An 11,197-nucleotide genomic window follows, 5' to 3' on the forward strand; every position below is an offset into this window, starting at 1 on the left:
TGTGAGCAGTACGGCCCTCTCTCGGAGCGCTGCGAAGTCACCACCGGTCCCGGAGCGCCGGAGCAGTGCAAGGCGCCCTCCACCACATGCAAATCCCCCAGCTGCGTCGTAATCAGCTGGGAGGTGAGGCTCGTTTGCTCAGATCACGGTCACATACGTCTGCACGCGTTCTCATGGGTTCTCTGTCTTGCAGTCTCCTCCTTGCAACGGGGCTCCGGTGACGGAGTTCCGGCTGGAGTGGGGGGCCGCGGAGGGCTCCATGCAGGTCTGCTACAACGGAGCGGCGCTCAGCCACGAGATGAAGGGCCTGCTCCCCGCAACCAACTACTTCTGCCGGGTGCAGGTCAGCTTTGGAGAACATTTCGTTACTTTCTGTTCACTTTAAAGGTGCATCATGTAAAATGTTTCGGATCATGTAAAACAAAGTCCTCAGCTTTATGCAGCTGAATCATCCTGCATTTTCCAGAAGCCTTCTTTTGTTTTGCTTCGATCATATATGTTTACGTTGGAACTCCACCTTGTGGCGAGACGTGGGCGTTGCACACGCGTCCTGATGTCTGCCCCCCCTCCCCCGGTGCAGGCGGTGAACGTGGCCGGCGTGGGCGCCTTCAGCGAGGCGGTGCTGTGTCAGACGCCCTGCTCGGTGCCCGCGGCCGTCAGCAGCATCTACGCCCTGAAGGAGTCGGAGCTGCGCCGGTATGAGAATCCAGCCGACGAAGACGAGGAGGAGGAGGAGGAGGAGGAGGAGGATGGCGGCAAGCCCCAGCCGCCGCCTGTGTACTCGCCCTCCACCTGCCTGGGGATCAGCTGGGACCCGCCCTGCGACCACGGCGCCGCCATCACCTCCTACCTGATCGACCTCGGCGAGCGGCAGCCCGTCGTCGTCGGCCCCGTCACCAGACACATCATCCAGCATCTGCAGCCCGACACCAGCTACAGGTGGGAGCTTCCTCACCGCACACTCAGCAGCTCGTCTCCGTCACGCCGCTCTGAACTTTCCCGACAGAAACAACAGCTGACAGTTTCAGGAAGTGTCGATTCTCAGAGCTGCTGATTAGTGAAATGTGATACAAATCAACAGGGTTCTCCATCACTCTTGCCAGAGTGATGGAAAATACAATTTTGGAGATTCTGAGTCGTCAAGAAGACTGAATTTAGAATTGTGTTCAAGAGTTTTATTTCCTGCTTTAGATTAAAGAAACAAAGAAGGAGATTACATCGCAGTTTTTGTATAGCATGTGTTACAACATCTGAAGATAAGACGACATGGTTAAAGAGAGCTTCTCTCTATATTCTGACCTGAAACAGTCAGCAGTTCCTCCTCAGTCCCTTCCAGCTCTCTGATGCTGTCGTGTCTCTTCTTCTTCCACCTCAGGATCCGAATCCAAGCCCTGAACAGCCTGGGCGCCGGCCCCTTTAGTCACACCTTTAAGCTGAAGACGAAGCCCCTCCCCCCGCAGCCCCCGCGCCTCGAGTGCACCGCCTTCAGCCACCAGACCCTCAGGCTCAAGTGGGGCGACGGCCCGGGCAAATCCGCCGCCTCAGACGCCCTCCAGTACCAGCTGCAGATGGGGGACCGGAGCGGCAGGTCGGCGCACATCCCGCCGTGTCACACATTTCCTTATAAGGAAGACAGGAAGGGATGATCTGCCTCGTGTTCCCGGCCGACTGAAGAGTAACTCGTCTAATTCGCTCATTAAATCTCCTCTCTCTCTCTTTTTTTTCCCCCGTTCCTGTCTTTGCAGATTTCTCTCCTTGTATAAAGGGCCGTGCCACACACACAAAGTCCAGAGGCTTAATGAGTCTACCTCTTACACGTTCCGCATCCAGGCCTTTAATGAGGCGGGCGAAGGGCCCTTCTCCAATGTTTACACATTCACCACCCCGCGCTCCCCCCCAGCCCCCGTCAAAGGTACCCCGCCTCTCGCTCGCCACCTCCTCCCTCGTTCTTTCGTCCTTTCTTTTGTCCTTCATTGGCTTTTCGCTCTCGTTCGTCTCTCCTTGTTCTGTCTTTCTCACACTTTTCCTTCCTTTAATCCCATTTTCTTCACTTCACTCTGTCTTTTGCACTTCTTTCAGTTTCTTCCTCACTCTTAATAGCTGCTGTTGTTGTTCTTGTTTACGTCCACTCTGGTTTTCGTCACCCTGCCCGCGACCCGCTCCTGCCTTGCTCGAGGAAGCGGTGCGGCGGCGGCGGCAGGTTGGCTGGAGTGGCGGTGCAGCGCGGTCTGCTCTCAGCCCGCCTCTGCACGGCTCTCTTGATCCTCGCCGTTAAGGCCGGTAATGAGGACGCAGTCTTTCTTGTCGGAGCGCCACCTCTCCTCAAACAGCCGGTCATGTGCCAGATTGTCGACATTACTCAACGCCGTTGGTCCTCCCACGCAGCGTGAAGTGGGCTCTCACCATTTCAAGTCTAATACCATAATGACACAGAGGACTCAAACTTTTTTTTTTTAATAGAGATTACAGGGCACTTTGCTACTTCAGTTTCAACCACATTTTCTTTTTTCTTTTTTCTTTTTTTTTTTTTTTGATTGTTTTTAGCTAAAAGTGCCACCCACCTAAAGAAGAGCATGACTCACAGCGATGGTTCTCGGCTAATGGGGAAAAAGTCGCATGTAGTTGTCTGGAGCCGACTCTTAATCCTTCAGCTGAGTCACTGTTCGTACTAAATCAAGTGCTCTTTAAGCATTAAAGCAAACTGTTTCTATAGCAGCGCCACGTTCAGATCACCCCCCCGAAAGCCCCGGCTCACTCTGAAGCTTCGCTTTTACAACAAGTTTCATGTCGGATCGAAAGAAAATTGTGTTTTTGTTTCCAAAGATTTAAAAAGTAAAAGGATATTGAGCTGATTTTGACTCTGTGGATCAAACCAAACAAACATCAACTGAAATAGTAACAGCCTTTTTGTAATTTTAAAGGCACTATCTGCGATTTTAATTTAACCACGACGAGAAAAATGCTTTTTACATCATGTACTACTAAGTCCATCCTATATTTCTGTGAAAAAAAAAAAATCACACATTGATCAGCGTGTTTTGGATATCTGGCCCCGCAAAGCGCTGCCTGAGGATTTAGCGTGATGACCTCTCTGCTCCACTCAGCAGCAGTGAGGGCGGGGGCAGAGCGAAGCCGTCTTCAGCGCGTGCACGACACCCGTAAACAGACCAGCATGGAAGCCGAAGGAGCAACAGGGAAAGTGGCACTGCCTCCACTTGCTGTTACAAATTCATTTTTGCAGCTACTTTCTGCATTGAACATGTAGTGACAAGGTAAAATATGGTTTACCTGAGACAAAGTGGCCATTTATTTTGAACAAAAATGAGTCGAAGTGGCTTCCGCTGTGTTTCCTCCGGAGGATTGTGCAGGCATGGGATGTGCACGTAGCGTCGTGCACGCTGAGTGGGAGCAGAGCGGAGGTGGGGGTGGGAGGGTTTTCTCAATGTGAGGAGCCAGTCAGAGAGCTCGGGGGCGGGGCCAACATTTCAAACTGAAGTCAGGGCTCAAAATTGTGCAGAATCACGGATAGCTCCTTTAAATATGAAGTTCAGTATTTCAGGATCAGACCTTCTTGCTCTGACGTCTGAGACCTGATAGAAAGAACGTCCTGTTTTGTGGGATGACTTTGAAAATGAAAGTTAAGTTGCTGAAGAACTGAAGAGAAGTTCACTCGTCAGTGGCGTCTCTGTTGTCATTGATCGAGCCGCTTCAGTCGAAGGGCAAATTATTCACTGCTTTTTTGTGTCATTTCAAAAATGTTTCATCTTCAACAAAATAGACAAGCCCTGAACTTTCCAAAACATGGCTCGATTGTATGTCATCAGCAAGGGATTGTTTAGTCAGTTATTTCTACACTTAATTACTTGGTAAAGTTTTAATTTTTTATTATAATTCTGATCATTATGGAATCACGTTTAAAGTGAAATATAAACTATTCAAATAATTTAAGATGGTTTAGCTTTTGTTTTATTGAAATCCAGGTTTTGAGCCTGTTAAAAGAACAACGGTGTTTAATTTCTAGACACACATTAATTAATTCAATAGAACTCAGTGCATAAATGTCAATTAATGCATTATTACTAACCTTTAGCTGCTTGCTGATAACGAGCACTGATGTGAGTACATAATGAATATTTAGTTTGATTAATTGGGCGTCCGTGGCTCCGCTGGTCGAGTGGGTTGCTGCTCGATCAGAAAGTTGGAGAACGCACCTTTCTTCTAACTCCACCTCTTCTCTTGTTTTTTTTTTACCCCTCAGCTCCTAAAGTGGAGCGTCTGGACGACACCTCCTGCGAAGTCACATGGGAGGCCTTGCCGCCCATGAAGGGGGACCCGGTTATCTACACCCTGCAGTGCATGATGGGAAATTCAGAGTTCAAACAGGTGCCGAATCCGTCCTCCCTCCCTGTGTTTTCTGTCTTTCTCGTCACCTCGGGCCAACCGGCCATCCGTCACCGCCGCCGGTCCGTGCAGGTGGGACCCGGGGTTCGTAATGTTTCCGCGCCGCTCTCGTATTCGTCACCTCCGGCTTTAAATCGCCCATTATGCAAAGGTCATTGATCCATGAGGTATCCCAGGTGTGTCTGGCCCTCGCCAGCACATCCGTCCCTCTCGCTGGCCTCCAGCCATGTTGACATGGAGTAATGGCCGCCGCAGGCTTATGCTAATCTGGCCACAGCACCCGGGGCCAATTGAATCAGGAAGTAGGGATATGCGGTGGCAGTTCGTTCCTTTCTGTCAGTCGCAGCGGGCGGGATTCGACAAAGAGCTCGGTTTCCATCCGTTTCTCAGGACTGTTGTTTCCACGCTGGAGTCTGCACCCAGCCAGCTCGGCCGTTTTTCTTCCTCCAGCCTGTTTTAGAAACCCGCCCTCGCCTCCCACAGTCCTTATTTTTCTGCATCACTTGTAAAGTAGAAAAGCTGTTTTCGCCCTTTGAGTCTAAATGAACTCGTATTTCACTCTGTTGAGGAGAAGCTTTTAAAAAAAAAAAAAAAAGAAGAAGAAGAAATCGTCACTCGAGAAAGTGAAGTGACTCTGAGAACTGGCGGGTGTGTCAGCTGGCCAGAAAACTGACCGTTCAGGTGACAACAGAGAATCACGGGTGTTCGCATCACGGCCGACACTCTGAGATCTGAGGGGTGGCTTCATCACGTCTCTTCTGGAAACATCTCACGATCAGTTCAGACCGGCGTTTTAACATCGGAACCAATGCTGTGAACAGACGCCGCATGAGCAGCTCCTGTGACGCTTCATGCATTCATAATGATGCTTTTAAGTGGCAGTTTCTCCCTCTGCTCCGCGCACGGCGAGCTGCCAGCAGGCCTGCTGCCTCTCAGCCTGTTTAATGTTGCAGGCGGCGCTTAGGGACAGTTTCCAAGGGAAAACGCTAAACTGTGGTTTGGTTTCGGGGTTCTGTCTACACGGCTGCGAAACTTCTACAAAACTCTAATCCTGTTCATTGTTATTAGTTTGTTATGAAGTGTCGGACTCTTTGATTCACTCACTCATCCTTCTCCCCCCGCAGGCGTACAAAGGCTCGTCCACCTCCTACCAGGTGCAGAACCTGCAGCCCAGCAGCGACTACCGCTTCCGGGTGTGCGCCGTGCGGCAGTGCCAGGACGCCCCGGAGCTGGCCGGGCCCTACAGCCCCACGGTGACGCTGCCGCCGCAGCGCAGCGACGTGGCGCCGGGCCCCGGCGCGGCCGGCTCGGGGCCCAGGACCGGCCCGGAGTGCGGCCGGGCCCGGCAGAGCCTGACAGACGAGCAGTGCGCCTTCCTCCTCCTCATGGTGTTCGCCGTCATCGCCATCCTCATCGCGTTCGTCATCCAGTACTTCGTCATCAAATGAGCAGCGCGCGCCGCCCGGCTTCAGGGTTATAGCTTTACTCTTCCTCCCCCCTCTCTCTCTCACCTTTGTTTTGTACTTCCTGTCTCCCCACAGAGTAACCACACCGGCGGGAAGGCGGGCCGGTGAGCGAGAGCTGGGCGTGACCTCTCACCTCCGCCTTCCCGCCTTCGTCCCCACCAGTTTGTGATTTCAGTCCAGATCTGTGATCCTCCCAGAAAGCATCCAGTTCAGTGTTGGTTTTTGGGGAGAGGGGGGAGGGTTTCACTGGGTGGGTGGGGGGGGGAATGGCGGCGCATTTATGAGCTGTATAGAAATAGTCATTATTTATATTTCCATTTGTGTGTCCAGTATGAAGCTGTTTTTGATAGACGTGCTCCAGAAACAACAGTATGTCGGCGTGTGTGCCGTTTGACTGGGGACCTGCGCGGGCCAGTGTTTGCACAGTGAGGTGTTTGTGTGAGAGTGTGAGTGTATACTGTTCGTAGTTCGTGCCACACAGCGGTACACAGCTGGGAGGGCTCACATGAAGGGACTCTAACCCCCACCCCCACCCCCACCCCCACCCCCGGCGCTGGAGTCGGCGGAGCGTTCATTCAGCACTTTCCGACCTTTTTGATGTTCAGAATGTTCAAGGATGCAAAAATGACTGGAGAAATGTTCGTATATTTTTGTACAGCGGAGAGGATCTGTAAGCTGGAGGGGGGAGAGAAACGCTCGGTATAAAAGGTATAAAACAAACAAAAACCAAACTAACAGTGAATTCTAATTATTTTTACTATCATATAGTTATACTGTAGCTTGATTTTACAATCATGCAGCTGCTTTACTCTGAGATATTGTTGTTCAGCACAAAAAATGTATGCTTTCTCGTATCTGTTTCCGTTTTACTTTCTTCCCTGGTTATTGATTTTTTGTTTTTTGTTTTTGTTTTTTTTGCACCTTAGTGAAAGAAGAAACCTGAACTCGACTGCGTCTTGGTCTTGTGATGCATTTTATAGAAACACACTTTCAGATTGTGCAAGCCCTACTTGTGTTTTTGGGTGTTTTAAAAGTTGTAGTATCGCACGACGTGTCACTGAAACAGCGAATCTGTCAGCAGAAGAAGAAAAAATCCTGAAATAAAAAGGAAAAAAAAGGAAACGGGGGGGGGGGGGGATTAAAGTTCGTACAGGTTGTTTCAGAGGCCTTAATTGGAGAGGAAGGAGGAAAAATAATGTTGGGAGAATTTTTCTTTTTCTTTCTTTTTCTTTTTTTTTTTTTAATTTCTTCATAAGTTTTGATGTTTTTTTTTTCTTTTAGTGCTTAGAAAACAATAAAAACCGTGTTTTATTTCATTTTACTTTTTTGCAAAATGTTCATTTGATGTTTAGTAAACCTACGTAATCGTGCGAGAAATGGAAAGTAGTTCGATGTATTGAGATTTCTTTGGGTTTCCTTTTGTCAGGTCATACATGTGTGAAGTATATTTTTTTATATAATATTGAAGTAATATAAGTTAATACTCTCCAGCAGAAGAAGATAAAATCCTGAGTAGTCACGTAATCATGGGGCTCGAGTGGCGGCGGATACAGAAATGTGTTATCATGTACTTCCTGTAAATCTAAATTTGCCTTTTTTTCTCTCTCTCTGTGTGTGTTGAGTATTTGTGACCGGTTGCGAGTGCTGAGTTTCTCAGTGCCGATCTGATCTGGCTGTAGGCTCTAGTGTTGTTTGGTTCTGAGCAGATTAAAAGAAAAACTAACTACTGTTGCAGATGTTAAAAAAACAAAAAGCAAAGAAAAAAACGACAGGTACCTTGCAAAAAAGGAAAAGAAAAACGTCCTGGATAATTACATGATTTGGTCCCGGAGACATTCTGCAAATGTCTTCTTCTCTTTGTCATTTCGAGAGTTCAAATTCCTATTTTTGATAGCGATTGTGCCATTTTAACACCTCTTCACCCCGGGCTCACCACCTTTTGGATGGGGAGATAAAAAAAATGCTACAAAAATGAGTATATATAAAAAAAAATGAAATAAAAAAATGCACAAAATAGAGACCATTTTTATGTAATTTTAATGTTTGCAGTTACCTCATACACCGTACATTCCAAAATGAGAAATTTGTTATACTATACATACTACCTGACATATCACTTTACAATGTTCGTTATGGGAAAAATGTATAATCATAGATATGTATCTAAAGTGTATCTGTATAGCCATGATATCTACAAAGGATCCATGCACAATAAAAGATTTATAATTCTTCATCATGTTTGCCTGTGGTGACTCATCAGTTTAACCCACCGTTCCAGTCTTCTCTGGTAAGAAGCTCTTTTGAAATGGGTTCGCTGAAGTTTCCTGGTTTGTTGCAGATGGTAAAGGAGTTGTGGAGCTGCCGTCTGACAGGCTGTTGGCATTAGCACCTGTTAGCTTTAGGTCGCTTTTTTCACTTCGAAGATGTCAAATTTAAAGTGATATTATTAGCCTGTTATCCACAAAAGCTGTGATAAACCTACATTGTCTTTAACCTTTTGATTTTTAGCATTGGCCATGTTGCTTTTTTAACAGTTACCATTCCCCTAAACTCCTGTTTACTGGAGGTTCTGATTAGTCCGCTGGACTCCATAAGGTCCGTTAAATGATCTCAGTTATTTTGTTGCTGCTTCTTCAAGTTATTAGTTTATAAATCTTTGAAGAAATTATCTTATGTTGAGTCCAGAAATGAAGCTGCCAGCAAATATGTAATTCAAAAATGTAACTTCTCATTAAAATCAAGTACGGTTCTTTTGTATAGGAGATCCTAACCATCTCAGAAAAAGGTTTTGTGAGAGATAAAGGTGAAGCCTTAAGGACACTCGTGTCCCCATAATACTTAAAAACCTGCTAAGTCGCCAGTGATCATAAAGTTTAACGCTGTGAAATAAACTCTTACGGCCGGGTTATACGATCCGGCCAGCGGCTCAGAGCTCCAAGTGCAGGAAGCTCTTCCTCCTCTCATCAGTGCGTAATTTCACTGTATTTCAGTCAAATAAAACCTCTTCCTCTCGGCGAAGCAGCTCAGTTGCTCGTTATGAACCCAGCAGAGTGTGAAGTGGAGGAAAAGACTCCGGACTGCTTTCAGGAGACAAATCTGCAGCCACCAGAAGTACCTAGAAGATTGAAGAAGATCTACATAATGCAGAAAATAGATGCTTCACATCCTTCTCAGATAGTACTCGTACAGAAATAAGAGGTTCATCTCATCAGAAGATTTTAATACTTTACATATCAGCAGTAAACAAGACCTTCCAGACACATTGCACTACTTGCTCCTCTCATCAGACATTCACTCCAACCCAGCAGGTTTCTCTATCTCCACTTTGCCGTCCCTCCAAACATGAGTATTTTATCAGATTTCCTGCGCTCAAACTCCGGAATTATCTGGAATCACTAGAAATGCCTCCCTTCCAGGCTGAATGATTTCATTATCCGCTGTTCAGATGGTTAAAGTGTTTCATTAACTCCTCTGTTTCACTGTCTCTGCTTGCTGGTCCCTCATCTGGAATAGATTAGAATAATCTTTATTGATGGGGAGGATTGTGTTTAAGCCTGCTGGGCTCCCCTGATGCACAGGTCGGTTTCCTCTCCTTGCAGTTCTTCTGTTCTGTATTCATATTCTGTGCAAATAAAGAATGATGTGATGTTTAGATTGTGAAGCGGGGAGCCGAGATGAAGACGCCGGGATTTATTTATTGTGTTTTCTTGGCAGCGGGTGGGATGGATTAAGACTTGCGCCGTGGTTGATGGATTGAGAGATGAAGGCGAGGAGGAGATGGATGGGTGGAGTGAAGGATGGTTGAGGAGCAGCTGGAAGATGAGGCAGGAGAGCCGGTCTTCCTGGACACAGCTGATCTGAGCGAGGAGGCGTCCGTACGCCCGTCTGCACGGATCGCCCAGTGACTGGAGCTGAATGGAGCCTCTCTTCCTTTGACCAGCTGTCTTCAGTCTGTCTCCCAAGAAACAAAAAATGTGTGACAGAGCATCAGGATGTGGGGAATTGAGACTTCAGCTCCTGATATTCTCTTCATCTGTCCGGATACTCTTCACATCGCTGTGTGCGAAAGAAACCAAACAGGAACAACATTAAACTCTACTTAATAATAAAATAACCTTGTTTGCAGTTTATTAACAAATCATCTCTGCTAAATAAGGACTGTCAGACACATTTACTGAGGTGTTTTCACACCGATAACGACACACACACACACACTTTCTTTCAGCTCTTCGACGACTTCTGTTGGATATAAGTTATCACTCGACGCTTAACAGAAGGATCGAGCAGCGATTTCATGAACTTCTGCAGAAATCTGTTGGGAAATGCATCCCGAGCCGTCAGCAGACGATGTCTGAGGGACAGATGGCAGATGGTGAGACTTCGTCCATGACGGAGGGGGAAGTTAGGACCACATGACGCCCACAAGCAATTAAATGTGACTTTTCAGGAGCTTCCAGCCGCTCTGTCTGCTCTGTGGGTGTTGAGTTGACCCCTCCTGAAAGAAAACCTCTCCTCTCAGTCGCCGCGTTGTGAAATCTGTTGGCTCCTCTTGTGCAGTTGAGTAAAAAAGAATAAAAAACAGACGAGCCGGGGGTAAACAGAGAAACAGGCCGGAGTGGTTCAACACACACACACACACACACACACACACACTCTGAGGTCAGCGAGCGTCCTGTTTAAAGCTTGACTTGATCCTGATGGACGAGGGGAGCCGAGCCACAAGTGTGAACCATGACTCTCTGCTGCATGACACACGCTCACACTCAGAGGAGAAAAAAAAACCTGTTGAACAGGAGGTGATGCATCTCGACTTACCATGCAAACTGGTTTCAAACATTTCTAAAAAAAAAAAACCAAGTGAATATCACTGAATTTCAATAATCTGTGGTCATATTACATTTGAAAGAATTCTTTGATTTCATCGCAGATGCTGTTAGGGACGCTCTGGATCAGCGTATTGGACAGTGTGTAGAGTGTGTGTGAGATAGGGGGATGGATGGATGGATGGATGGATGAATGAATGGACAGACACATACAATAGATGGAAAGATTGAAACAGCGATCGAGATGAATTAGCAGAATTTGTCATTTTCTTCTTTTCTCCCCTTTATCCCTGCTGTGAGACTAATCTTCTTCTGATGTAACAGGAACACGGCGCTCTGACCAGTCAATCTTTCCTCTTTAACGCTGAGAACTGGAGGAACTGAAGCGTCTTTTGATATCTCAGCGTCTCTCTGGGTGCTGATGGAGCTCGGTGTGTTTGGTTAGAAAGGCTCATTGCTTCTGAGCCGAGCTGCTCGTGAAGTGATGAAGCAACAGGGGAATAACAG

General features: G+C 47.2%; 1 protein-coding gene across 4 annotated transcripts in view; it reads left to right on the forward strand.

The window, feature by feature from the left end:
* Nucleotides 1–6,122, forward strand: part of fndc3a (fibronectin type III domain containing 3A) — a 44,021-nt gene extending 37,899 nt beyond the window's left edge. For 2 of the 4 annotated variants that reach the window (XM_030107928.1, XM_030107929.1), the window contains exons 20-26: nucleotides 10–123; nucleotides 194–343; nucleotides 581–939; nucleotides 1,376–1,588; nucleotides 1,746–1,912; nucleotides 4,259–4,383; nucleotides 5,526–5,849. In XM_030107928.1, coding sequence (XP_029963788.1) covers nucleotides 10–123; nucleotides 194–343; nucleotides 581–939; nucleotides 1,376–1,588; nucleotides 1,746–1,912; nucleotides 4,259–4,383; nucleotides 5,526–5,849 — 1,452 coding nt within the window. Of the gene's footprint in view, nucleotides 1–9; nucleotides 124–193; nucleotides 344–580; nucleotides 940–1,375; nucleotides 1,589–1,745; nucleotides 1,913–4,258; nucleotides 4,384–5,525 lie in introns of all 4 variants that reach the window. The other 2 variants (XM_030107930.1, XM_030107931.1) reach the window with 1 other exon arrangement.
* Nucleotides 6,123–11,197: the final 5,075 nt, after the last annotated feature.

This window comes from Salarias fasciatus, chromosome 14 (genome assembly GCF_902148845.1).
Source record: "Salarias fasciatus chromosome 14, fSalaFa1.1, whole genome shotgun sequence".
Classification (NCBI taxonomy): Eukaryota; Metazoa; Chordata; class Actinopteri; order Blenniiformes; family Blenniidae; genus Salarias; species Salarias fasciatus.